This window comes from Numenius arquata, unplaced genomic scaffold, assembly GCF_964106895.1.
Source record: "Numenius arquata unplaced genomic scaffold, bNumArq3.hap1.1 HAP1_SCAFFOLD_280, whole genome shotgun sequence".
NCBI lineage: Eukaryota > Metazoa > Chordata > Aves > Charadriiformes > Scolopacidae > Numenius > Numenius arquata.
This window is the reverse complement of record NW_027414697.1, coordinates 140714-167762: the sequence shown is the minus strand read 5'-3', so window position 1 is coordinate 167762 and position 27049 is coordinate 140714. Positions and strand designations below refer to the sequence as shown.

Below are 27049 nucleotides of genomic sequence, written 5' to 3'. Positions count from 1 at the left end.
TTTCTGCAGAGGCAGCATTAGAGCTTGGCCCAGAGGGTTGTCCTCTCTCCGGGGCTTGGCAGCCCCTTCCCCAGACCTCCCTCCTGGCGGGCTGGCCTGGGCCGGCTGCCCAGCGCCATGGCCGTGCCCTTGGGGCCTCGCTGGCCCCGCAGCCGGCTCGCTTTCCCCGGGGGAAGTTCACACCCAGCCCCGGGACCGGGGGTCTCTGCCCCTGCCCCCAAGAGGGCCACCTGGCCCAGCTCAGCCCAGAGGGTGCTGCCGCCTCTCTCCTGTCCTCAGTCCCATTCCTGCCAGCATCAGCAAAACCAGAAGGGAACCCACAGCGAGTGTCCTATGCACAGCAAGAGCAGGCCAGTTTCTGGGGCTCCTTCACAACGCCTCCAGCCTCACCGGCACCACTGGGGAAGAAGGACCCAGCACTTCTCACCTCGCCCACCCTTCTCTCTGCCCCCCAGGTCCTTCTGCTGGGAGCACCGCCCAGAGCAGGCAGTGGAGGCGGCTCCGGAGGAGAACACCCTCTGCCTCATCTGCCTCGACCCTGTGGGGGACACAAAGTCCTACAGCACCACGGTGTGCCCAGCGTGCAAACACGCCTGGTTCCACAGGGGCTGCATCCAGGCTCACGCTTTCCACCGTGGATATCTCAGTTTCTGCTGCCCACATTGCCAAGAACGTTATCAGTTCTGGAAACAAATGCTCGCCATGGGCATCCGAATCCCTGACAGGTTGGCCTCCTCTGCCTGCCTCTCCAGACAGCAGGGGGTGAGCTCTGGGCCATGCAGCCCCTCTCCCGGCAAAGCCCACCCACCCGGCATGGCCTCACGGCTCCCTTCACAGCACCACGCACCCCGGGCCCTGCCACTTTCCACACACTTCAACTGCTCTGCTCTGGACACGGCTCCAAGCAATTCCCATCCTCGCTGCCCAGGTTTGATAGAAGTGTGGCAAAGCGGCAAAGCTGCTTTTCTTTCCATTTGCGTTCAGTGTCACGTCTGTGCTTGTGACGTGAAGATTTCTGTAGACTCTGTTTGTACGGTAGCCAAAGGGCATTCCCCATCGCCCAGTTCCAGGGCCTCCTCACAGAATCACAGAAAGGCAGGGGCTGGAAGGGACCTTCGGAGATCATCTAGTCCAAGCCCCTCCCCAAGCAGGGTCACCCACAGGAGTGGCTTGGACAGGAACGCATCCAGGCGGGTTTGGAATATCTCCAGAGAAGGAGACTCCACACCCTCTCTGGACAGCCTGTTGCAGGGCTCTGGAACTCTCCCAGTAAAGACATTTTCCCTTGCATTCAGATGAAATTTCCTGTTTTCCAGTTTGTGCCCATTGCCCCCTGTCCTGTCACCGGGCACCACTGAGAAGGGTCTGGCCCCATCCTCTTGACACCTGCCCTTTACATATTGCTCAGCATTGATGCGATCCCCTCTCAGTCTTCTGAGAGGTTAAACGGCCCCAGGTCTCTCAGCCTTTCCTCCTCAGGGAGATGCTCCAGTCCCCTGGTCATCTTTGTAGCCCCCCGCTGGACTCTCTCCTGTAGTTCCTTGGCTTTCTTGGACTGGGGAGCCCAGCCCTGGACACAGAACTCCACAGGTGGCCTCACCAGGGCAGAGTAGAGGGGGAGGGTGACGTCCCTTGACCTGTTGGCCGTGCTCTTTTTAATTCACCCCAGCATACCCTTGGCCTTCTTGGCCACAAGGCAACAGTGCTGGCTCATGGTCAACTCGTTGTTAACCAGGACGCCCAGGTCGTCTCTGTCTGCAGAGCTGCTCTCTATCAGGTCAATCCCCAGCCTGGACCGGTGCATGAGGTTATTCCTCCCTAGCCGCAGGACCCGAGACTTGCCCTTGTTGAACTTCATTAGGTTCCTCTCCGCCCAACTCCCCCACCTGTCCAGGTCTCACTGAAGGGCGGCAGAGCCTTCTCCTGTGTCAGCTGCTCCTCCCGCTTTTGGGTCATACAACACAAAAATGCTCCCCAACGTGATTGCTGCCGTACCAACTGAAGGCTTCCTTCTTGCACCGTAAGCCAAGGAATCCTTTGCAATGGAGATTCCAAACACCCGGGAAGGAATTTTCCCCACGGAGTTCAGGAGAGTCAGAGAGCAGTGCCTCTTCCTGAGGGCTCGAGTTCAGCCATATGCCCTTCCGAGCACAAAAATCCCATGTGCTCCACAGGAGGGCAACAAAGGGCCTGGGAAATGTCGGTCATCCAAAAGATTTCCCTGCTGTTGGGGACCAGCAAGTGCCTTTCTAGTGCAGGAAGGAGAAAAGAGTTGGTTGCAGAGTGGCTGCTGAAGACTTCTGTGGAAGCTGGCGGAGAGCTGGAAGGCGGAATCAAAGAATAATGGTGACCAAAGCATGAAGGAAATCTCATGGGGTTGCTCTCCAGACACGAAGAACCCTCTGCTCTTCAGGCAAACTACACACGGTCTTACGGTGTGTGCGTTAAGGGCCTTCCCGAGAGGCCTTGATGCCGCATGGAAGTTGATTCCTTAACATAGGGAGCAGCTGTCCTCTCTGAGGAAGGCAGGGGAACCTGGGAGACCTGAGGGGCTTTTCTGCCAACGAAGAGGCAACGAGGAAGGAAAGGAGGTACACGGGGCCCAAAAGAGGACTCGCGGGCAGCACTTGGTCCTTCTGTTCTCCACTGCCGTGATTGGGAAGACGTGACCTCTAGACATGGCCAGAAGAGGTAGCGCTCTTCAAGGAATGCATGGCGATGTGACCTCCGAGGCACTCCTGAGCGATGGAGCTCGAATGAAGCTGGCCAAAGAGCTGTGGCCACGCACAGCCTCCCTGCGAACCGAGGTGCTTGTTCCCTGGCACCGCTGGCCTCTGTCGGCATCCAGCTAACGCAGCTCCGTAAGGCCCTGGCGCCGGAAGGCCGAGGGACGTCTCGGACAGCCTGGTGAGAAGGAAACCCCGAGCGCCAGAGTTTGGCTGGGAAGGGGCTTGGGAGAAGAGGATGGCTGAGGACCCTCTCAAAGCCCTCCAGGGATGGGGACTCAACCACTTCCCTGGGCAGTGTTTTCCAACGCTTGACAGCCCTCGGCCCATGGACCCAGCCTGTCCAGATCCCTCGGTAGAGACTTTCTGCCCTCAAACAGATCCACACTCCCACCCACGGCCTCCAAAGCTGCCCCACAGCCTCTTCCAGTTTCCTACCCCACCAAGGAAAAGCTCACACCGACTCTTCTTTTTTCCCATGGAAAAAGGCCAGGGTTTATTGCCGTGGAAGAAGGCCATTTCTGCCGCGACTCCCCAGCTTGTGGTCCCGCTGCTTTTTCTTCTGGAGGCAGCACGTCCCCAAAGCGCTGAGGAGTTCAGGAGAAAGATCTTGGGCTGCGACACTGAGGTGCCGTCCCGAGGAGCTGTGCTGTGCCCCGGCCACCCCCGCCTCGGCACTTCACAGCCCCGCTGTGAGGCGGTGGCCGTCTCAGAGTGGGTGGCGAGTGGCCGAGGGCGTCCCTGTCCATGTTTGGGGCGCACGCCGGCCAGCGGTGCTGATGTCACAATGGCCATTGTGACGGGCGGGAGCAAGCCCACAAAAGGGCTCCGTCGGGGCCTCGGTGCGACCTGGAGAGGTGAGGAGAGGGCAGGGGAGGGACGGGGCTTGCGAGGGGCTGCCGAGGGAGGAGGGGGTCCCACACCTCGGGGCTCTGGGCCTGTGCTGCAAGCTCAGCCGCCTCCTGCTTCTCCCGCAGGGTCAGCAGAGGAGCATTTGGAGGAGACAGCCCAGCGCTGCTGGGACACGGACTCTCCCAACGCTCTCTGTGCACGTGCACCATGTCCGCCGTGAAGGAGAACGCCCCCGACTCAATGGAGCATGGTGAGAGCAAAGTGTCCCTCCCAGAGCCTGGCAGAGGGGCTGTCGGGGCGGTCAGTGTGGGGCTGAGAGCGGTGGCCGGGGGAGGCAGGAGCTCCCCGAGTGCCCCGGGGCAGGGCCCCCCCCCTTTCCTCAGCAATCACGGACCAGGCTGGGCAGTGGGCACCTGCTGGGACACCCCTGCCTGCCATGCCCCCTTCTGCCCTTCAGCCGGCTGGGCAGGGACAGACAGGTACTTGGGGGCAATCCCTCAGGGACCACTTCCCCTGGCCCCGCAGAGGTGCTCATTCCCGCCGCCATTTGCTCTCTCCCCTCCAGCATGCATGCTGTGTCGCCGGGTAGAGGCTGACCCCAACATCTGCGGGGCCAAGCTGGAGAGAGAAGGGATCTGTGCCCATGAGTTCTGCGCGGTGAGTTCCTCGGGGGCTCCCTCCAGCCTTCCGACAGGCAGTCCCTGCCCCGCTCCGCTCATCAGCTCGTTTTCTTTTTCCTTCTGCAGTTTTTTGCCAACAAGGCTTTTCAGCAACAGGCCAAGCGTGTAAGATTCATGGGATTCATCCCTGAGGATATGCAACATACAATCGAGTGGGCAGAACAGAAGGTGAGGACCAGAGAAGAGCAGGGAGATTTGTGCCAGGAGAGGTTTGCCGGAGCTTAGCCCAGGCCCCAGGAAAGAAATCCCAGCCCTTCCAGGCAGCTCTGGCACAAACATCTTGCTCCCAGCAGCTCCGCAGAGGCTGCAGCACGGGAGCCTCCTCCGCCAGGCGCGTCTGCGGGCTGTGACCCAGCCATGGCCACATCCTGTGCCCTGACCGGAGGTGTGGGGTGGCTGTGGAGGCCCTGAGGCTGCCGCTGATGGGAGCTCCTGTGCTTTTTGCAGCAATGCTTCGTCTGTGGCGAGAGTGGGGCCACCATCATCTGCCGGGAGACAGGCTGCGAGCGCACCTTCCATCTCCCCTGTGCCAGGGAGGGAGGCTGTGTCACCCAGTACTTTGGGGGCCACAGGTAAGGCCAGCTGGCCTTCGTGGGGAGGCACTTTGTCCTCAGTTCCCTTCCTGCCAGCAGCAGCGAAACCAGAAGGGAACCCACAGTGAGAGTCCTATGCAGAGCCAGAGCAGGACAGTTTCTTCAGCCTCATTGCCATCACTGGGGAAGAAGGACCCAGCACTTCTCACCTCGCCCATCCCTTTCCTCTGCCCCCCAGGTCCTTCTGCTGGGAGCATCGCCCAGAGCAGGAAGTGGAGGCATCTCCTGAGGAGGACACTGCGTGCCTCATCTGCCTGGACCCTGTGGGGGACACAAAGTCCTACAACACCATGGTGTGCCCAGCATGCAAAAATGCCTGGTTCCACAGGGGCTGCATCCAGGCTCATGCCTTCCACCTTGGCTACTTCAGCTTCTGCTGCCCACATTGCAAAAATCGGTACCAATACCGGAAAGAAATGCTCACCATGGGCATTCGAATCCCTGACAGGTTGGTGTCCTTCTGCCTGCCTCTCCAGACAGCAGGGTGCGAGCTCTGTGCCCTGCCAGGGCCGGCCCCAGCAGTCCTGGCCCTCCCCTCTCCCGTGACTCTGGGCTTCAGCCTCACGGAGGACGTGGAACAGGGCAGGGAGGGAAGAGCACGGACACCCTGCACCTGCCTTATGCTGGGGCACTGGGAGCTCATCAATTTTCCTTTCTCCATCAGTCCACCATCTTCTGACGATGAGGAGGAGGATGCAACAGTATATGAGAGGCACAGGCGCTGTGATGCCAGCCTGTGCCTTTGTCCAGGAGGCAGGGAGCAGGCAGAGCGAGAGGGGTAAGTGTCCAACGCTGCACCCCGGGGCTCTGCACGGGATCTCTGTCTGGCCAAGGGCTCGAAGGACATGCACTGAGAACAAGAGCTCTGCCAGACAATCCTGTGCTGCTCCGGTCACTCTGTCCTCACAGCCATCGTCCCTTTTGCTTCCCCAGGCCCTGGCAACTGCTCCTCTGCTCCTCCTGTGGTGCTGAAAGCACCCACCGGCAATGCTCGTCTTTGAGCAGCAGCAGGGCCAGCTGGGAGTGCCACGGCTGTGCTGGCCTGGGCACCGGTAAGAGGCAAAGCACCCGGCTGCCCCGCGGCTGGGGCCAGGGGACAGGCAAGGCCTGGCAGTGCGTGCCCAGGGTGGCCTTGGCAGACCCCCTCTGCTCCAGGAGGGCTGGGGCCACCGCTCTGGCCTGGCCTGGCCCGGGCCTGGGGGGCCGTGCCCTTGACCTTCCTGCTTCCCCTTACAGCCTCCACTGCCAGCTCGCAGATCGCCGGACCCAGCACGGCCAGCCAGGGAGGAGCGGGGCCTTCCCGTGGCTCCCCAACACCAGGGACCAGCAGCTCCAGCAACACCAGCCGGGCAGGATCCAGGACTTCCCATGGATCCCTAACTCCTGGGACCAGCAGGCACAGCACCAGTAGCCGAGTGGCATCAAGGTCGTCCCACTGCTGCCCAGTTGAGAGCAGCAGCTGCTCCAGCCCCCCTGGTCCTGACCGCACGCCAAACCGCTCCAGGTTGCAGCGTCGAGCCCAAATTCCATACAGCCGGCCTAGAGGACGCCACGAGAGCAGCCGCGAGCAAGCACAAAGCACTGAGAGCAGAACTCCCACCCAGCCAGGGCTGGGGCCATCCCACGGCTCCCCGGCACCCAACACCAGCAGCCCCAGCACGGCTACCCAGCTGCCATCGGGGTCCTCCCCAGGCTCCTCAGCGCTTGAGAGCAGCAGTCGCTCCAGCCCCTCTGGGCCCATGAGGATTAGAGGAAGCTCTCGCATGCAGCGTCGGGCCCAACTTCCCTACAGCCGGCCCAGAAGACGCCATGCCAGGAGCCGTGTGCCAGGACCAAGTGCTGAGAGCAGCACCCCCTGCCAGGCGGGGCTCGAGGTGCCCCACAGCTCCAGAGTACCTGGGACCAGCAGCCCCAGCACCACCAGCCAGCTGCCATCGGGGTCCTCCTCCGGCTCCCCAGCACTCCAGAGCGACAACTGCTCCAGGCCCCATGGGCCTGTGCGGATTAGAGAAAGCTCTCGCATGCAGCGTCGGGCCCAAAATCCCTACAGCCGGCCCAGAAGATGCCAAGCCAGGAGCCGTGTGCCAGGAGCAACTGAGGAGAGCAGCACCCCCAACCAGGAGGGGCTGGGGCCATCCCACCACTCCCCAGTACCCAGGACCAGCAGCCCCAGGATGACCAGACAGATGCCATCAGGGTCCTCCTCCGGCTACTCAGTGCTCGAGAGCGGCAGCCACTCCAGGCCCCGTGGGCCCATGAGAATTAGAGAAAGATCTCGTGCGGAGCAACAGGCCCAAAATCGCAACAGCCGGCCCAGACGCCGCCGCCGGAGAAGACGTGCCCGGTCCCCGAGTGTTGGCCCTCATCCTCCTCCTCCGGCACAATAAAGTTGGCCGTTAATCCCTGCACTGGGAGATTCCAGGCTCATTTGTCCCGATTCCTCCTCCTTCTCCTCTCCCTTTCTGCAGAGGCAGCATTAGAGCTTGGCCCAGAGGGTTGTCCTCTCTCCGGGGCTTGGCAGCCCCTTCCCCAGACCTCCCTCCTGGCGGGCTGGCCTGGGCCGGCTGCCCAGCGCCATGGCCGTGCCCTTGGGGCCTCGCTGGCCCCGCAGCCGGCTCGCTTTCCCCGGGGGAAGCTCACACCCAGCCCCGGGACCGGGGGTCTCTGCCCCTGCCCCCAAGAGGGCCACCTGGCCCAGCACGGCCCAGAGGGTGCTGCCGCCTCTCTCCTGTCCTCAGTCCCATTCCTGCCAGCATCAGCAAAACCAGAAGGGAACCCACAGCGAGTGTCCTATGCACAGCAAGAGCAGGCCAGTTTCTGGGGCTCCTTCACAACGCCTCCAGCCTCACCGGCACTACTGGGGAAGAAGGACCCAGCACTTCTCACCTCGCCCACCCTTCTCTCTGCCCCCCAGGTCCTTCTGCTGGGAGCACCGCCCAGAGCAGGCAGTGGAGGCGGCTCCGGAGGAGAACACCCTCTGCCTCATCTGCCTCGACCCTGTGGGGGACACAAAGTCCTACAGCACCACGGTGTGCCCAGCGTGCAAACACGCCTGGTTCCACAGGGGCTGCATCCAGGCTCACGCTTTCCACCGTGGATATCTCAGTTTCTGCTGCCCACATTGCCAAGAACGTTATCAGTTCTGGAAACAAATGCTCGCCATGGGCATCCGAATCCCTGACAGGTTGGCCTCCTCTGCCTGCCTCTCCAGACAGCAGGGGGTGAGCTCTGGGCCATGCAGCCCCTCTCCCGGCAAAGCCCACCCACCCGGCATGGCCTCACGGCTCCCTTCACAGCACCACGCACCCCGGGCCCTGCCACTTTCCACACACTTCAACTGCTCTGCTCTGGACACGGCTCCAAGCAATTCCCATCCTCGCTGCCCAGGTTTGATAGAAGTGTGGCAAAGCGGCAAAGCTGCTTTTCTTTCCATTTGCGTTCAGTGTCACGTCTGTGCTTGTGACGTGAAGATTTCTGTAGACTCTGTTTGTACGGTAGCCAAAGGGCATTCCCCATCGCCCAGTTCCAGGGCCTCCTCACAGAATCACAGAAAGGCAGGGGCTGGAAGGGACCTTCGGAGATCATCTAGTCCAAGCCCCTCCCCAAGCAGGGTCACCCACAGGAGTGGCTTGGACAGGAACGCATCCAGGCGGGTTTGGAATATCTCCAGAGAAGGAGACTCCACACCCTCTCTGGACAGCCTGTTGCAGGGCTCTGGAACTCTCCCAGTAAAGACGTTTTCCCTTGCATTCAGATGAAATTTCCTGTTTTCCAGTTTGTGCCCATTGCCCCCTGTCCTGTCACCGGGCACCACTGAGAAGGGTCTGGCCCCATCCTCTTGACACCTGCCCTTTACATATTGCTCAGCATTGATGCGATCCCCTCTCAGTCTTCTGAGAGGTTAAACGGCCCCAGGTCTCTCAGCCTTTCCTCCTCAGGGAGATGCTCCAGTCCCCTGGTCATCTTTGTAGCCCCCCGCTGGACTCTCTCCTGTAGTTCCTTGGCTTTCTTGGACTGGGGAGCCCAGCCCTGGACACAGAACTCCACAGGTGGCCTCACCAGGGCAGAGTAGAGGGGGAGGGTGACGTCCCTTGACCTGTTGGCCGTGCTCTTTTTAATTCACCCCAGCATACCCTTGGCCTTCTTGGCCACAAGGCAACAGTGCTGGCTCATGGTCAACTCGTTGTTAACCAGGACGCCCAGGTCGTCTCTGTCTGCAGAGCTGCTCTCTATCAGGTCAATCCCCAGCCTGGACCGGTGCATGAGGTTATTCCTCCCTAGCCGCAGGACCCGAGACTTGCCCTTGTTGAACTTCATTAGGTTCCTCTCCGCCCAACTCCCCCACCTGTCCAGGTCTCACTGAAGGGCGGCAGAGCCTTCTCCTGTGTCAGCTGCTCCTCCCGCTTTTGGGTCATACAACACAAAAATGCTCCCCAACGTGATTGCTGCCGTACCAACTGAAGGCTTCCTTCTTGCACCGTAAGCCAAGGAATCCTTTGCAATGGAGATTCCAAACACCCGGGAAGGAATTTTCCCCACGGAGTTCAGGAGAGTCAGAGAGCAGTGCCTCTTCCTGAGGGCTCGAGTTCAGCCATATGCCCTTCCGAGCACAAAAATCCCATGTGCTCCACAGGAGGGCAACAAAGGGCCTGGGAAATGTCGGTCATCCAAAAGATTTCCCTGCTGTTGGGGACCAGCAAGTGCCTTTCTAGTGCAGGAAGGAGAAAAGAGTTGGTTGCAGAGTGGCTGCTGAAGACTTCTGTGGAAGCTGGCGGAGAGCTGGAAGGCGGAATCAAAGAATAATGGTGACCAAAGCATGAAGGAAATCTCATGGGGTTGCTCTCCAGACACGAAGAACCCTCTGCTCTTCAGGCAAACTACACACGGTCTTACGGTGTGTGCGTTAAGGGCCTTCCCGAGAGGCCTTGATGCCGCATGGAAGTTGATTCCTTAACATAGGGAGCAGCTGTCCTCTCTGAGGAAGGCAGGGGAACCTGGGAGACCTGAGGGGCTTTTCTGCCAACGAAGAGGCAACGAGGAAGGAAAGGAGGTACACGGGGCCCAAAAGAGGACTCGCGGGCAGCACTTGGTCCTTCTGTTCTCCACTGCCGTGATTGGGAAGACGTGACCTCTAGACATGGCCAGAAGAGGTAGCGCTCTTCAAGGAATGCATGGCGATGTGACCTCCGAGGCACTCCTGAGCGATGGAGCTCGAATGAAGCTGGCCAAAGAGCTGTGGCCACGCACAGCCTCCCTGCGAACCGAGGTGCTTGTTCCCTGGCACCGCTGGCCTCTGTCGGCATCCAGCTAACGCAGCTCCGTAAGGCCCTGGCGCCGGAAGGCCGAGGGACGTCTCGGACAGCCTGGTGAGAAGGAAACCCCGAGCGCCAGAGTTTGGCTGGGAAGGGGCTTGGGAGAAGAGGATGGCTGAGGACCCTCTCAAAGCCCTCCAGGGATGGGGACTCAACCACTTCCCTGGGCAGTGTTTTCCAACGCTTGACAGCCCTCGGCCCATGGACCCAGCCTGTCCAGATCCCTCGGTAGAGACTTTGTGCCCTCAAACAGATCCACACTCCCACCCACGGCCTCCAAAGCTGCCCCACAGCCTCTTCCAGTTTCCTACCCCACCAAGGAAAAGCTCACACCGACTCTTCTTTTTTCCCATGGAAAAAGGCCAGGGTTTATTGCCGTGGAAGAAGGCCATTTCTGCCGCGACTCCCCAGCTTGTGGTCCCGCTGCTTTTTCTTCTGGAGGCAGCACGTCCCCAAAGCGCTGAGGAGTTCAGGAGAAAGATCTTGGGCTGCGACACTGAGGTGCCGTCCCGAGGAGCTGTGCTGTGCCCCGGCCACCCCCGCCTCAGCACTTCACAGCCCCGCTGTGAGGCGGTGGCCGTCTCAGAGTGGGTGGCGAGTGGCCGAGGACGTCCCTGTCCATGTTTGGGGCGCACGCCGGCCAGCGGTGCTGATGTCACAATGGCCATTGTGACGGGCGGGAGCAAGCCCACAAAAGGGCTCCGTCGGGGCCTCGGTGCGACCTGGAGAGGTGAGGAGAGGGCAGGGGAGGGACGGGGCTTGCGAGGGGCTGCCGAGGGAGGAGGGGGTCCCACACCTCGGGGCTCTGGGCCTGTGCTGCAAGCTCAGCCGCCTCCTGCTTCTCCCGCAGGGTCAGCAGAGGAGCATTTGGAGGAGACAGCCCAGCGCTGCTGGGACACGGACTCTCCCAACGCTCTCTGTGCACGTGCACCATGTCCGCCGTGAAGGAGAACGCCCCCGACTCAATGGAGCATGGTGAGAGCAAAGTGTCCCTCCCAGAGCCTGGCAGAGGGGCTGTCGGGGCGGTCAGTGTGGGGCTGAGAGCGGTGGCCGGGGGAGGCAGGAGCTCCCCGAGTGCCCCGGGGCAGGGCCCCCCCCCTTTCCTCAGCAATCACGGACCAGGCTGGGCAGTGGGCACCTGCTGGGACACCCCTGCCTGCCATGCCCCCTTCTGCCCTTCAGCCGGCTGGGCAGGGACAGACAGGTACTTGGGGGCAATCCCTCAGGGACCACTTCCCCTGGCCCCGCAGAGGTGCTCATTCCCGCCGCCATTTGCTCTCTCCCCTCCAGCATGCATGCTGTGTCGCCGGGTAGAGGCTGACCCCAACATCTGCGGGGCCAAGCTGGAGAGAGAAGGGATCTGTGCCCATGAGTTCTGCGCGGTGAGTTCCTCGGGGGCTCCCTCCAGCCTTCCGACAGGCAGTCCCTGCCCCGCTCCGCTCATCAGCTCGTTTTCTTTTTCCTTCTGCAGTTTTTTGCCAACAAGGCTTTTCAGCAACAGGCCAAGCGTGTAAGATTCATGGGATTCATCCCTGAGGATATGCAACATACAATCGAGTGGGCAGAACAGAAGGTGAGGACTAGAGAAGAGCAGGGAGATTTGTGCCAGGAGAGGTTTGCCGGAGCTTAGCCCAGGCCCCAGGAAAGAAATCCCAGCCCTTCCAGGCAGCTCTGGCACAAACATCTTGCTCCCAGCAGCTCCGCAGAGGCTGCAGCACGGGAGCCTCCTCCGCCAGGCGCGTCTGCGGGCTGTGACCCAGCCATGGCCACATCCTGTGCCCTGACCGGAGGTGTGGGGTGGCTGTGGAGGCCCTGAGGCTGCCGCTGATGGGAGCTCCTGTGCTTTTTGCAGCAATGCTTCGTCTGTGGCGAGAGTGGGGCCACCATCATCTGCCGGGAGACAGGCTGCGAGCGCACCTTCCATCTCCCCTGTGCCAGGGAGGGAGGCTGTGTCACCCAGTACTTTGGGGGCCACAGGTAAGGCCAGCTGGCCTTCGTGGGGAGGCACTTTGTCCTCAGTTCCCTTCCTGCCAGCAGCAGCGAAACCAGAAGGGAACCCACAGTGAGAGTCCTATGCAGAGCCAGAGCAGGACAGTTTCTTCAGCCTCATTGCCATCACTGGGGAAGAAGGACCCAGCACTTCTCACCTCGCCCATCCCTTTCCTCTGCCCCCCAGGTCCTTCTGCTGGGAGCATCGCCCAGAGCAGGAAGTGGAGGCATCTCCTGAGGAGGACACTGCGTGCCTCATCTGCCTGGACCCTGTGGGGGACACAAAGTCCTACAACACCATGGTGTGCCCAGCATGCAAAAATGCCTGGTTCCACAGGGGCTGCATCCAGGCTCATGCCTTCCACCTTGGCTACTTCAGCTTCTGCTGCCCACATTGCAAAAATCGGTACCAATACCGGAAAGAAATGCTCACCATGGGCATTCGAATCCCTGACAGGTTGGTGTCCTTCTGCCTGCCTCTCCAGACAGCAGGGTGCGAGCTCTGTGCCCTGCCAGGGCCGGCCCCAGCAGTCCTGGCCCTCCCCTCTCCCGTGACTCTGGGCTTCAGCCTCACGGAGGACGTGGAACAGGGCAGGGAGGGAAGAGCACGGACACCCTGCACCTGCCTTATGCTGGGGCACTGGGAGCTCATCAATTTTCCTTTCTCCATCAGTCCACCATCTTCTGACGATGAGGAGGAGGATGCAACAGTATATGAGAGGCACAGGCGCTGTGATGCCAGCCTGTGCCTTTGTCCAGGAGGCAGGGAGCAGGCAGAGCGAGAGGGGTAAGTGTCCAACGCTGCACCCCGGGGCTCTGCACGGGATCTCTGTCTGGCCAAGGGCTCGAAGGACATGCACTGAGAACAAGAGCTCTGCCAGACAATCCTGTGCTGCTCCGGTCACTCTGTCCTCACAGCCATCGTCCCTTTTGCTTCCCCAGGCCCTGGCAACTGCTCCTCTGCTCCTCCTGTGGTGCTGAAAGCACCCACCGGCAATGCTCGTCTTTGAGCAGCAGCAGGGCCAGCTGGGAGTGCCACGGCTGTGCTGGCCTGGGCACCGGTAAGAGGCAAAGCACCCGGCTGCCCCGCGGCTGGGGCCAGGGGACAGGCAAGGCCTGGCAGTGCGTGCCCAGGGTGGCCTTGGCAGACCCCCTCTGCTCCAGGAGGGCTGGGGCCACCGCTCTGGCCTGGCCTGGCCCGGGCCTGGGGGGCCGTGCCCTTGACCTTCCTGCTTCCCCCTACAGCCTCCACTGCCAGCTCGCAGATCGCCGGACCCAGCACGGCCAGCCAGGGAGGAGCGGGGCCTTCCCGTGGCTCCCCAACACCAGGGACCAGCAGCTCCAGCAACACCAGCCGGGCAGGATCCAGGACTTCCCATGGATCCCTAACTCCTGGGACCAGCAGGCACAGCACCAGTAGCCGAGTGGCATCAAGGTCGTCCCACTGCTGCCCAGTTGAGAGCAGCAGCTGCTCCAGCCCCCCTGGTCCTGACCGCACGCCAAACCGCTCCAGGTTGCAGCGTCGAGCCCAAATTCCATACAGCCGGCCTAGAGGACGCCACGAGAGCAGCCGCGAGCAAGCACAAAGCACTGAGAGCAGAACTCCCACCCAGCCAGGGCTGGGGCCATCCCACGGCTCCCCGGCACCCAACACCAGCAGCCCCAGCACGGCTACCCAGCTGCCATCGGGGTCCTCCCCAGGCTCCTCAGCGCTTGAGAGCGGCAGTCGCTCCAGCCCCTCTGGGCCCATGAGGATTAGAGGAAGCTCTCGCATGCAGCGTCGGGCCCAACTTCCCTACAGCCGGCCCAGAAGACGCCATGCCAGGAGCCGTGTGCCAGGACCAAGTGCTGAGAGCAGCACCCCCTGCCAGGCGGGGCTCGAGGTGCCCCACAGCTCCAGAGTACCTGGGACCAGCAGCCCCAGCACCACCAGCCAGCTGCCATCGGGGTCCTCCTCCGGCTCCCCAGCACTCCAGAGCGACAACTGCTCCAGGCCCCATGGGCCTGTGCGGATTAGAGAAAGCTCTCGCATGCAGCGTCGGGCCCAAAATCCCTACAGCCGGCCCAGAAGATGCCAAGCCAGGAGCCGTGTGCCAGGAGCAACTGAGGAGAGCAGCACCCCCAACCAGGAGGGGCTGGGGCCATCCCACCACTCCCCAGTACCCAGGACCAGCAGCCCCAGGATGACCAGACAGATGCCATCAGGGTCCTCCTCCGGCTACTCAGTGCTCGAGAGCGGCAGCCACTCCAGGCCCCGTGGGCCCATGAGAATTAGAGAAAGATCTCGTGCGGAGCAACAGGCCCAAAATCGCAACAGCCGGCCCAGACGCCGCCGCCGGAGAAGACGTGCCCGGTCCCCGAGTGTTGGCCCTCATCCTCCTCCTCCGGCACAATAAAGTTGGCCGTTAATCCCTGCACTGGGAGATTCCAGGCTCATTTGTCCCGATTCCTCCTCCTTCTCCTCTCCCTTTCTGCAGAGGCAGCATTAGAGCTTGGCCCAGAGGGTTGTCCTCTCTCCGGGGCTTGGCAGCCCCTTCCCCAGACCTCCCTCCTGGCGGGCTGGCCTGGGCCGGCTGCCCAGCGCCATGGCCGTGCCCTTGGGGCCTCGCTGGCCCCGCAGCCGGCTCGCTTTCCCCGGGGGAAGCTCACACCCAGCCCCGGGACCGGGGGTCTCTGCCCCTGCCCCCAAGAGGGCCACCTGGCCCAGCTCAGCCCAGAGGGTGCTGCCGCCTCTCTCCTGTCCTCAGTCCCATTCCTGCCAGCATCAGCAAAACCAGAAGGGAACCCACAGCGAGTGTCCTATGCACAGCAAGAGCAGGCCAGTTTCTGGGGCTCCTTCACAACGCCTCCAGCCTCACCGGCACCACTGGGGAAGAAGGACCCAGCACTTCTCACCTCGCCCACCCTTCTCTCTGCCCCCCAGGTCCTTCTGCTGGGAGCACCGCCCAGAGCAGGCAGTGGAGGCGGCTCCGGAGGAGAACACCCTCTGCCTCATCTGCCTCGACCCTGTGGGGGACACAAAGTCCTACAGCACCACGGTGTGCCCAGCGTGCAAACACGCCTGGTTCCACAGGGGCTGCATCCAGGCTCACGCTTTCCACCGTGGATATCTCAGTTTCTGCTGCCCACATTGCCAAGAACGTTATCAGTTCTGGAAACAAATGCTCGCCATGGGCATCCGAATCCCTGACAGGTTGGCCTCCTCTGCCTGCCTCTCCAGACAGCAGGGGGTGAGCTCTGGGCCATGCAGCCCCTCTCCCGGCAAAGCCCACCCACCCGGCATGGCCTCACGGCTCCCTTCACAGCACCACGCACCCCGGGCCCTGCCACTTTCCACACACTTCAACTGCTCTGCTCTGGACACGGCTCCAAGCAATTCCCATCCTCACTGCCCAGGTTTGATAGAAGTGTGGCAAAGCGGCAAAGCTGCTTTTCTTTCCATTTGCGTTCAGTGTCACGTCTGTGCTTGTGACGTGAAGATTTCTGTAGACTCTGTTTGTACGGTAGCCAAAGGGCATTCCCCATCGCCCAGTTCCAGGGCCTCCTCACAGAATCACAGAAAGGCAGGGGCTGGAAGGGACCTTCGGAGATCATCTAGTCCAAGCCCCTCCCCAAGCAGGGTCACCCACAGGAGTGGCTTGGACAGGAACGCATCCAGGCGGGTTTGGAATATCTCCAGAGAAGGAGACTCCACACCCTCTCTGGACAGCCTGTTGCAGGGCTCTGGAACTCTCCCAGTAAAGACGTTTTCCCTTGCATTCAGATGAAATTTCCTGTTTTCCAGTTTGTGCCCATTGCCCCCTGTCCTGTCACCGGGCACCACTGAGAAGGGTCTGGCCCCATCCTCTTGACACCTGCCCTTTACATATTGCTCAGCATTGATGCGATCCCCTCTCAGTCTTCTGAGAGGTTAAACGGCCCCAGGTCTCTCAGCCTTTCCTCCTCAGGGAGATGCTCCAGTCCCCTGGTCATCTTTGTAGCCCCCCGCTGGACTCTCTCCTGTAGTTCCTTGGCTTTCTTGGACTGGGGAGCCCAGCCCTGGACACAGAACTCCACAGGTGGCCTCACCAGGGCAGAGTAGAGGGGGAGGGTGACGTCCCTTGACCTGTTGGCCGTGCTCTTTTTAATTCACCCCAGCATACCCTTGGCCTTCTTGGCCACAAGGCAACAGTGCTGGCTCATGGTCAACTCGTTGTTAACCAGGACGCCCAGGTCGTCTCTGTCTGCAGAGCTGCTCTCTATCAGGTCAATCCCCAGCCTGGACCGGTGCATGAGGTTATTCCTCCCTAGCCGCAGGACCCGAGACTTGCCCTTGTTGAACTTCATTAGGTTCCTCTCCGCCCAACTCCCCCACCTGTCCAGGTCTCACTGAAGGGCGGCAGAGCCTTCTCCTGTGTCAGCTGCTCCTCCCGCTTTTGGGTCATACAACACAAAAATGCTCCCCAACGTGATTGCTGCCGTACCAACTGAAGGCTTCCTTCTTGCACCGTAAGCCAAGGAATCCTTTGCAATGGAGATTCCAAACACCCGGGAAGGAATTTTCCCCACGGAGTTCAGGAGAGTCAGAGAGCAGTGCCTCTTCCTGAGGGCTCGAGTTCAGCCATATGCCCTTCCGAGCACAAAAATCCCATGTGCTCCACAGGAGGGCAACAAAGGGCCTGGGAAATGTCGGTCATCCAAAAGATTTCCCTGCTGTTGGGGACCAGCAAGTGCCTTTCTAGTGCAGGAAGGAGAAAAGAGTTGGTTGCAGAGTGGCTGCTGAAGACTTCTGTGGAAGCTGGCGGAGAGCTGGAAGGCGGAATCAAAGAATAATGGTGACCAAAGCATGAAGGAAATCTCATGGGGTTGCTCTCCAGACACGAAGAACCCTCTGCTCTTCAGGCAAACTACACACGGTCTTACGGTGTGTGCGTTAAGGGCCTTCCCGAGAGGCCTTGATGCCGCATGGAAGTTGATTCCTTAACATAGGGAGCAGCTGTCCTCTCTGAGGAAGGCAGGGGAACCTGGGAGACCTGAGGGGCTTTTCTGCCAACGAAGAGGCAACGAGGAAGGAAAGGAGGTACACGGGGCCCAAAAGAGGACTCGCGGGCAGCACTTGGTCCTTCTGTTCTCCACTGCCGTGATTGGGAAGACGTGACCTCTAGACATGGCCAGAAGAGGTAGCGCTCTTCAAGGAATGCATGGCGATGTGACCTCCGAGGCACTCCTGAGCGATGGAGCTCGAATGAAGCTGGCCAAAGAGCTGTGGCCACGCACAGCCTCCCTGCGAACCGAGGTGCTTGTTCCCTGGCACCGCTGGCCTCTGTCGGCATCCAGCTAACGCAGCTCCGTAAGGCCCTGGCGCCGGAAGGCCGAGGGACGTCTCGGACAGCCTGGTGAGAAGGAAACCCCGAGCGCCAGAGTTTGGCTGGGAAGGGGCTTGGGAGAAGAGGATGGCTGAGGACCCTCTCAAAGCCCTCCAGGGATGGGGACTCAACCACTTCCCTGGGCAGTGTTTTCCAACGCTTGACAGCCCTCGGCCCATGGACCCAGCCTGTCCAGATCCCTCGGTAGAGACTTTGTGCCCTCAAACAGATCCACACTCCCACCCACGGCCTCCAAAGCTGCCCCACAGCCTCTTCCAGTTTCCTACCCCACCAAGGAAAAGCTCACACCGACTCTTCTTTTTTCCCATGGAAAAAGGCCAGGGTTTATTGCCGTGGAAGAAGGCCATTTCTGCCGCGACTCCCCAGCTTGTGGTCCCGCTGCTTTTTCTTCTGGAGGCAGCACGTCCCCAAAGCGCTGAGGAGTTCAGGAGAAAGATCTTGGGCTGCGACACTGAGGTGCCGTCCCGAGGAGCTGTGCTGTGCCCCGGCCACCCCCGCCTCAGCACTTCACAGCCCCGCTGTGAGGCGGTGGCCGTCTCAGAGTGGGTGGCGAGTGGCCGAGGACGTCCCTGTCCATGTTTGGGGCGCACGCCGGCCAGCGGTGCTGATGTCACAATGGCCATTGTGACGGGCGGGAGCAAGCCCACAAAAGGGCTCCGTCGGGGCCTCGGTGCGACCTGGAGAGGTGAGGAGAGGGCAGGGGAGGGACGGGGCTTGCGAGGGGCTGCCGAGGGAGGAGGGGGTCCCACACCTCGGGGCTCTGGGCCTGTGCTGCAAGCTCAGCCGCCTCCTGCTTCTCCCGCAGGGTCAGCAGAGGAGCATTTGGAGGAGACAGCCCAGCGCTGCTGGGACACGGACTCTCCCAACGCTCTCTGTGCACGTGCACCATGTCCGCCGTGAAGGAGAACGCCCCCGACTCAATGGAGCATGGTGAGAGCAAAGTGTCCCTCCCAGAGCCTGGCAGAGGGGCTGTCGGGGCGGTCAGTGTGGGGCTGAGAGCGGTGGCCGGGGGAGGCAGGAGCTCCCCGAGTGCCCCGGGGCAGGGCCCCCCCCCTTTCCTCAGCAATCACGGACCAGGCTGGGCAGTGGGCACCTGCTGGGACACCCCTGCCTGCCATGCCCCCTTCTGCCCTTCAGCCGGCTGGGCAGGGACAGACAGGTACTTGGGGGCAATCCCTCAGGGACCACTTCCCCTGGCCCCGCAGAGGTGCTCATTCCCGCCGCCATTTGCTCTCTCCCCTCCAGCATGCATGCTGTGTCGCCGGGTAGAGGCTGACCCCAACATCTGCGGGGCCAAGCTGGAGAGAGAAGGGATCTGTGCCCATGAGTTCTGCGCGGTGAGTTCCTCGGGGGCTCCCTCCAGCCTTCCGACAGGCAGTCCCTGCCCCGCTCCGCTCATCAGCTCGTTTTCTTTTTCCTTCTGCAGTTTTTTGCCAACAAGGCTTTTCAGCAACAGGCCAAGCGTGTAAGATTCATGGGATTCATCCCTGAGGATATGCAACATACAATCGAGTGGGCAGAACAGAAGGTGAGGACTAGAGAAGAGCAGGGAGATTTGTGCCAGGAGAGGTTTGCCGGAGCTTAGCCCAGGCCCCAGGAAAGAAATCCCAGCCCTTCCAGGCAGCTCTGGCACAAACATCTTGCTCCCAGCAGCTCCGCAGAGGCTGCAGCACGGGAGCCTCCTCCGCCAGGCGCGTCTGCGGGCTGTGACCCAGCCATGGCCACATCCTGTGCCCTGACCGGAGGTGTGGGGTGGCTGTGGAGGCCCTGAGGCTGCCGCTGATGGGAGCTCCTGTGCTTTTTGCAGCAATGCTTCGTCTGTGGCGAGAGTGGGGCCACCATCATCTGCCGGGAGACAGGCTGCGAGCGCACCTTCCATCTCCCCTGTGCCAGGGAGGGAGGCTGTGTCACCCAGTACTTTGGGGGCCACAGGTAAGGCCAGCTGGCCTTCGTGGGGAGGCACTTTGTCCTCAGTTCCCTTCCTGCCAGCAGCAGCGAAACCAGAAGGGAACCCACAGTGAGAGTCCTATGCAGAGCCAGAGCAGGACAGTTTCTTCAGCCTCATTGCCATCACTGGGGAAGAAGGACCCAGCACTTCTCACCTCGCCCATCCCTTTCCTCTGCCCCCCAGGTCCTTCTGCTGGGAGCATCGCCCAGAGCAGGAAGTGGAGGCATCTCCTGAGGAGGACACTGCGTGCCTCATCTGCCTGGACCCTGTGGGGGACACAAAGTCCTACAACACCATGGTGTGCCCAGCATGCAAAAATGCCTGGTTCCACAGGGGCTGCATCCAGGCTCATGCCTTCCACCTTGGCTACTTCAGCTTCTGCTGCCCACATTGCAAAAATCGGTACCAATACCGGAAAGAAATGCTCACCATGGGCATTCGAATCCCTGACAGGTTGGTGTCCTTCTGCCTGCCTCTCCAGACAGCAGGGTGCGAGCTCTGTGCCCTGCCAGGGCCGGCCCCAGCAGTCCTGGCCCTCCCCTCTCCCGTGACTCTGGGCTTCAGCCTCACGGAGGACGTGGAACAGGGCAGGGAGGGAAGAGCACGGACACCCTGCACCTGCCTTATGCTGGGGCACTGGGAGCTCATCAATTTTCCTTTCTCCATCAGTCCACCATCTTCTGACGATGAGGAGGAGGATGCAACAGTATATGAGAGGCACAGGCGCTGTGATGCCAGCCTGTGCCTTTGTCCAGGAGGCAGGGAGCAGGCAGAGCGAGAGGGGTAAGTGTCCAACGCTGCACCCCGGGGCTCTGCACGGGATCTCTGTCTGGCCAAGGGCTCGAAGGACATGCACTGAGAACAAGAGCTCTGCCAGACAATCCTGTGCTGCTCCGGTCACTCTGTCCTCACAGCCATCGTCCCTTTTGCTTCCCCAGGCCCTGGCAACTGCTTCTGTGCTCCTCCTGCGCTGCCGACGGCACCCACCGGCGATGCTTGTCTTTGAGCAGCAGCAGAGCGAGCCGGGAGTGCAATGGCTGTGCTGGCCTGGGCACCGGTAAGAGGCAAAGCACCCGGCTGCCCCGCGGCTGGGGCCAGGGGACAGGCAAGGCCTGGCAGTGCGTGCCCAGGGTGGCCTTGGCAGAGCCTCTCTGCTCCAGGAGGGCTGGGGCCACCGCTCTGGCCTGGCCTGGCCCGGGCCTGGGGGGCCGTGCCCTTGACCTTCCTGCTTCCCCCTACAGACTCCACTGCCAGCTTGCAGATTGCTGGACACAGCACCGCCAGCCAGGCAGGAGCGGGGCCTTCCCGTGGCTCCCCAACACCAGGGACCAGCAGCCCCAGCAACACCAGGCAGCTGCCATCAGGGTCCTCCTCCGGCTCCCCAGCACGCGAGGGCGGCAGCCGCTCCAGGCCCCCTGGGCCCTTGAGGACTAGAGAAACCTCCCGGGTGCAGTGTCGGGCCCAAAATCCGTACCGCCGCCCCAGACGCCGCCACCGGAGAAGACGTGCCCGGTCCCCGAGTGCTGGCCCTCATCCCCCTCCTCCGGCACAATAAAGTTGGCCGTTAATCCCTGCACTGGGAGATTCCAGGCTCATTTGTCCGATTCCTCCTCCTCCTCCTCTCCCTTTCTGGAGGGGCAGCATTAGAGCTTGGCCCAGAGGGTTGTCCTCCCTCCGGGGCTTGGCAGCCCCTTCCCCAGACCTCCCTCCTGGCGGGCTGGCCTGGGCCGGCTGCCCAGCGCCATGGCCGTGCCCTTGGGGCCTCGCTGGCCCCGCAGCCGGCTCGCTTTCCCCGGGGGAAGCTCACACCCAGCCCCGGGACCGGGGGTCTCTGCCCCTGCCCCCAAGAGGGCCACCTGGCCCAGCACGGCCCAGAGGGTGCTGCCGCCTCTCTCCTGTCCTCAGTCCCATTCCTGCCAGCATCAGCAAAACCAGAAGGGAACCCACAGCGAGTGTCCTATGCACAGCAAGAGCAGGCCAGTTTCTGGGGCTCCTTCACAACGCCTCCAGCCTCACCGGCACCACTGGGGAAGAAGGACCCAGCACTTCTCACCTCGCCCACCCTTCTCTCTGCCCCCCAGGTCCTTCTGCTGGGAGCACCGCCCAGAGCAGGCAGTGGAGGCGGCTCCGGAGGAGAACACCCTCTGCCTCATCTGCCTCGACCCTGTGGGGGACACAAAGTCCTACAGCACCACGGTGTGCCCAGCGTGCAAACACGCCTGGTTCCACAGGGGCTGCATCCAGGCTCACGCTTTCCACCGTGGATATCTCAGTTTCTGCTGCCCACATTGCCAAGAACGTTATCAGTTCCGGAAAGAAATGCTCGCCATGGGCATCCGAATCCCTGACAGGTTGGCCTCCCTCTGCCTGCCTCTCCAGACAGCAGGGTGCGAGCTCTGTGCCCTGCCAGGGCCAGCCCCAGCAGTCCTGGCCCTCCACTCTCCCGTGACTCTGGGCTTCAGCCTCACGGAGGAGGTGGAACAGGGAAGAGAGGGAAGACCAGGGACGCCCTGCACCTGCCTTATGCTGGGGCAGTGGGGGCTCGTCAATTTTCCTTTTTCCATCAGTCCACCATCTTCTGACGACGAGGAGGATGCAGCAGTAAATGAGAGGCACACGCACTGCGATGCCAGCCTGTGCCTTTGTCCAGGAGGCAGGGAGCAGGCAGAGCGAGAGGGGTAAGTGTCCAACGCTGCACCCCGGGGCTCTGCACGGGATCTCTGTCTGGCCAAGGGCTCGAAGGACATGCACTGAGAACAAGAGCTCTGCCAGACAATCCTGTGCTGCTCCGGTCACTCTGTCCTCACAGCCATCGTCCCTTTTGCTTCCCCAGGCCCTGGCAACTGCTTCTGTGCTCCTCCTGCGCTGCCGACGGCACCCACCGGCGATGCTTGTCTTTGAGCAGCAGCAGAGCGAGCCGGGAGTGCAATGGCTGTGCTGGCCTGGGCACCGGTAAGAGGCAAAGCACCCGGCTGCCCCGCGGCTGGGGCCAGGGGACAGGCAAGGCCTGGCAGTGCGTGCCCAGGGTGGCCTTGGCAGAGCCTCTCTGCTCCAGGAGGGCTGGGGCCACCGCTCTGGCCTGGCCTGGCCCGGGCCTGGGGGGCCGTGCCCTTGACCTTCCTGCTTCCCCCTACAGACTCCACTGCCAGCTTGCAGATTGCTGGACACAGCACCGCCAGCCAGGCAGGAGCGGGGCCTTCCCGTGGCTCCCCAACACCAGGGACCAGCAGCCCCAGCAACACCAGGCAGCTGCCATCAGGGTCCTCCTCCGGCTCCCCAGCACGCGAGGGCGGCAGCCGCTCCAGGCCCCCTGGGCCCTTGAGGACTAGAGAAACCTCCCGGGTGCAGTGTCGGGCCCAAAATCCGTACCGCCGCCCCAGACGCCGCCACCGGAGAAGACGTGCCCGGTCCCCGAGTGCTGGCCCTCATCCCCCTCCTCCGGCACAATAAAGTTGGCCGTTAATCCCTGCACTGGGAGATTCCAGGCTCATTTGTCCGATTCCTCCTCCTCCTCCTCTCCCTTTCTGGAGGGGCAGCATTAGAGCTTGGCCCAGAGGGTTGTCCTCCCTCCGGGGCTTGGCAGCCCCTTCCCCAGACCTCCCTCCTGGCGGGCTGGCCTGGGCCGGCTGCCCAGCGCCATGGCCGTGCCCTTGGGGCCTCGCTGGCCCCGCAGCCGGCTCGCTTTCCCCGGGGGAAGCTCACACCCAGCCCCGGGACCGGGGGTCTCTGCCCCTGCCCCCAAGAGGGCCACCTGGCCCAGCACGGCCCAGAGGGTGCTGCCGCCTCTCTCCTGTCCTCAGTCCCATTCCTGCCAGCATCAGCAAAACCAGAAGGGAACCCACAGCGAGTGTCCTATGCACAGCAAGAGCAGGCCAGTTTCTGGGGCTCCTTCACAACGCCTCCAGCCTCACCGGCACCACTGGGGAAGAAGGACCCAGCACTTCTCACCTCGCCCACCCTTCTCTCTGCCCCCCAGGTCCTTCTGCTGGGAGCACCGCCCAGAGCAGGCAGTGGAGGCGGCTCCGGAGGAGAACACCCTCTGCCTCATCTGCCTCGACCCTGTGGGGGACACAAAGTCCTACAGCACCACGGTGTGCCCAGCGTGCAAACACGCCTGGTTCCACAGGGGCTGCATCCAGGCTCACGCTTTCCACCGTGGATATCTCAGTTTCTGCTGCCCACATTGCCAAGAACGTTATCAGTTCCGGAAAGAAATGCTCGCCATGGGCATCCGAATCCCTGACAGGTTGGCCTCCCTCTGCCTGCCTCTCCAGACAGCAGGGTGCGAGCTCTGTGCCCTGCCAGGGCCAGCCCCAGCAGTCCTGGCCCTCCACTCTCCCGTGACTCTGGGCTTCAGCCTCACGGAGGAGGTGGAACAGGGAAGAGAGGGAAGACCAGGGACGCCCTGCACCTGCCTTATGCTGGGGCAGTGGGGGCTCGTCAATTTTCCTTTTTCCATCAGTCCACCATCTTCTGACGACGAGGAGGATGCAGCAGTAAATGAGAGGCACACGCGCTGCGATGCCAGCCAGTGCCTTTGTCCAGGAGGCAGGGAGCAGGCAGAGCGAGAGGGGTAAGTGTCCAATGCTGCACCCCGGGGCTCTGCACGGGATCTCTGTCTGGCCAAGGGCTCGAAGGACATGCACTGAGAACAAGAGCTCTGCCAGACAATCCTGTGCTGCTCCGGTCACTCTGTCCTCACAGCCATCGTCCCTTTTGCTTCCCCAGGCCCTGGCAACTGCTTCTGTGCTCCTCCTGCGCTGCCGACGGCACCCACCGGCGATGCTTGTCTTTGAGCAGCAGCAGAGCGAGCCGGGAGTGCGATGGCTGTGCTGGCCTGGGCACCGGTAAGAGGCAAAGCACCCGGCTGCCCCGCGGCTGGGGCCAGGGGACAGGCAAGGCCTGGCAGTGCGTGCCCAGGGTGGCCTTGGCAGAGCCTCTCTGCTCCAGGAGGGCTGGGGCCACCGCTCTGGCCTGGCCTGTCCCGGGCCTGGGGGGCCGTGCCCTTGACCTTCCTGCTTCCCCCTACAGACTCCACTGCCAGCTTGCAGATTGCTGGACACAGCACCGCCAGCCAGGCAGGAGCGGGGCCTTCCCGTGGCTCCCCAACACCAGGGACCAGCAGCCCCAGCAACACCAGGCAGCTGCCATCAGGGTCCTCCTCCGGCTCCCCAGCACGCGAGGGCGGCAGCCGCTCCAGGCCCCCTGGGCCCTTGAGGACTAGAGAAACCTCCCGGGTGCAGTGTCGGGCCCAAAATCCGTACCGCCGCCCCAGACGCCGCCACCGGAGAAGACGTGCCCGGTCCCCGAGTGCTGGCCCTCATCCCCCTCCTCCGGCACAATAAAGTTGGCCGTTAATCCCTGCACTGGGAGATTCCAGGCTCATTTGTCCGATTCCTCCTCCTCCTCCTCTCCCTTTCTGGAGGGGCAGCATTAGAGCTTGGCCCAGAGGGTTGTCCTCCCTCCGGGGCTTGGCAGCCCCTTCCCCAGACCTCCCTCCTGGCGGGCTGGCCTGGGCCGGCTGCCCAGCGCCATGGCCGTGCCCTTGGGGCCTCGCTGGCCCCGCAGCCGGCTCGCTTTCCCCGGGGGAAGCTCACACCCAGCCCCGGGACCGGGGGTCTCTGCCCCTGCCCCCAAGAGGGCCACCTGGCCCAGCACGGCCCAGAGGGTGCTGCCGCCTCTCTCCTGTCCTCAGTCCCATTCCTGCCAGCATCAGCAAAACCAGAAGGGAACCCACAGCGAGTGTCCTATGCACAGCAAGAGCAGGCCAGTTTCTGGGGCTCCTTCACAACGCCTCCAGCCTCACCGGCACCACTGGGGAAGAAGGACCCAGCACTTCTCACCTCGCCCACCCTTCTCTCTGCCCCCCAGGTCCTTCTGCTGGGAGCACCGCCCAGAGCAGGCAGTGGAGGCGGCTCTGGAGGAGAACACCCTCTGCCTCATCTGCCTCGACCCTGTGGGGGACACAAAGTCCTACAGCACCACGGTGTGCCCAGCGTGCAAACACGCCTGGTTCCACAGGGGCTGCATCCAGGCTCACGCTTTCCACCGTGGATATCTCAGTTTCTGCTGCCCACATTGCCAAGAACGTTATCAGTTCCGGAAAGAAATGCTCGCCATGGGCATCCGAATCCCTGACAGGTTGGCCTCCCTCTGCCTGCCTCTCCAGACAGCAGGGTGCGAGCTCTGTGCCCTGCCAGGGCCAGCCCCAGCAGTCCTGGCCCTCCACTCTCCCGTGACTCTGGGCTTCAGCCTCACGGAGGAGGTGGAACAGGGAAGAGAGGGAAGACCAGGGACGCCCTGCACCTGCCTTATGCTGGGGCAGTGGGGGCTCGTCAATTTTCCTTTTTCCATCAGTCCACCATCTTCTGACGACGAGGAGGATGCAGCAGTAAATGAGAGGCACACGCGCTGCGATGCCAGCCAGTGCCTTTGTCCAGGAGGCAGGGAGCAGGCAGAGCGAGAGGGGTAAGTGTCCAATGCTGCACCCCGGGGCTCTGCACGGGATCTCTGTCTGGCCAAGGGCTCGAAGGACATGCACTGAGAACAAGAGCTCTGCCAGACAATCCTGTGCTGCTCCGGTCACTCTGTCCTCACAGCCATCGTCCCTTTTGCTTCCCCAGGCCCTGGCAACTGCTTCTGTGCTCCTCCTGCGCTGCCAACGGCACCCACCGGCGATGCTTGTCTTTGAGCAGCAGCAGAGCGAGCCGGGAGTGCGATGGCTGTGCTGGCCTGGGCACCGGTAAGAGGCAAAGCACCCGGCTGCCCCGCGGCTGGGGCCAGGGGACAGGCAAGGCCTGGCAGTGCGTGCCCAGGGTGGCCTTGGCAGAGCCTCTCTGCTCCAGGAGGGCTGGGGCCACCGCTCTGGCCTGGCCTGGCCCGGGCCTGGGGGGCCGTGCCCTTGACCTTCCTGCTTCCCCCTACAGACTCCACTGCCAGCTTGCAGATTGCTGGACACAGCACCGCCAGCCAGGCAGGAGCGGGGCCTTCCCGTGGCTCCCCAACACCAGGGACCAGCAGCCCCAGCAACACCAGGCAGCTGCCATCAGGGTCCTCCTCCGGCTCCCCAGCACGCGAGGGCGGCAGCCGCTCCAGGCCCCCTGGGCCCTTGAGGACTAGAGAAACCTCCCGGGTGCAGTGTCGGGCCCAAAATCCGTACCGCCGCCCCAGACGCCGCCACCGGAGAAGACGTGCCCGGTCCCCGAGTGCTGGCCCTCATCCCCCTCCTCCGGCACAATAAAGTTGGCCGTTAATCCCTGCACTGGGAGATTCCAGGCTCATTTGTCCGATTCCTCCTCCTCCTCCTCTCCCTTTCTGGAGGGGCAGCATTAGAGCTTGGCCCAGAGGGTTGTCCTCCCTCCGGGGCTTGGCAGCCCCTTCCCCAGACCTCCCTCCTGGCGGGCTGGCCTGGGCCGGCTGCCCAGCGCCATGGCCGTGCCCTTGGGGCCTCGCTGGCCCCGCAGCCGGCTCGCTTTCCCCGGGGGAAGCTCACACCCAGCCCCGGGACCGGGGGTCTCTGCCCCTGCCCCCAAGAGGGCCACCTGGCCCAGCTCGGCCCAGAGGGTGCTGCCGCCTCTCTCCTG

At 62.5% G+C, this 27049-nt stretch overlaps 1 protein-coding gene and 1 pseudogene across 1 annotated transcript; both read left to right on the top strand.

The window, feature by feature from the left end:
* Positions 1 to 11095: 11095 nt before the first annotated feature.
* Positions 11096 to 16442, top strand: LOC141478161 (E3 ubiquitin-protein ligase PHF7-like; annotated as a pseudogene).
* A 1963-nt stretch (positions 16443 to 18405) lies between these two features.
* On the top strand, positions 18406 to 25861 carry LOC141478160 (E3 ubiquitin-protein ligase PHF7-like). Its single transcript, XM_074167280.1, has 9 exons — positions 18406 to 18448; positions 18764 to 18855; positions 18945 to 19046; positions 19326 to 19450; positions 21548 to 21806; positions 22796 to 22881; positions 23929 to 24039; positions 24195 to 24313; positions 25824 to 25861. The coding sequence occupies exons 1-9, from the start codon at positions 18406 to 18408 to the stop codon at positions 25859 to 25861; spliced, it is 975 nt and encodes a 324-aa protein (XP_074023381.1).
* Positions 25862 to 27049: the final 1188 nt, after the last annotated feature.

Coding starts and splice junctions, on each gene's coding strand:
- LOC141478160 (XM_074167280.1), top strand. CDS start 18,406: ATGTCCGCCGTGAAGGAGAACGCCCCCGACTCAATGGAGCATG. Junction 19,451..21,547: donor CAGTACTTTGGGGGCCACAG/GTAAGGCCAGCT, acceptor TCTGCCCCCCAG/GTCCTTCTGCTGGGAGCACC. Junction 24,040..24,194: donor GAGCAGGCAGAGCGAGAGGG/GTAAGTGTCCAA, acceptor TTGCTTCCCCAG/GCCCTGGCAACTGCTTCTGT.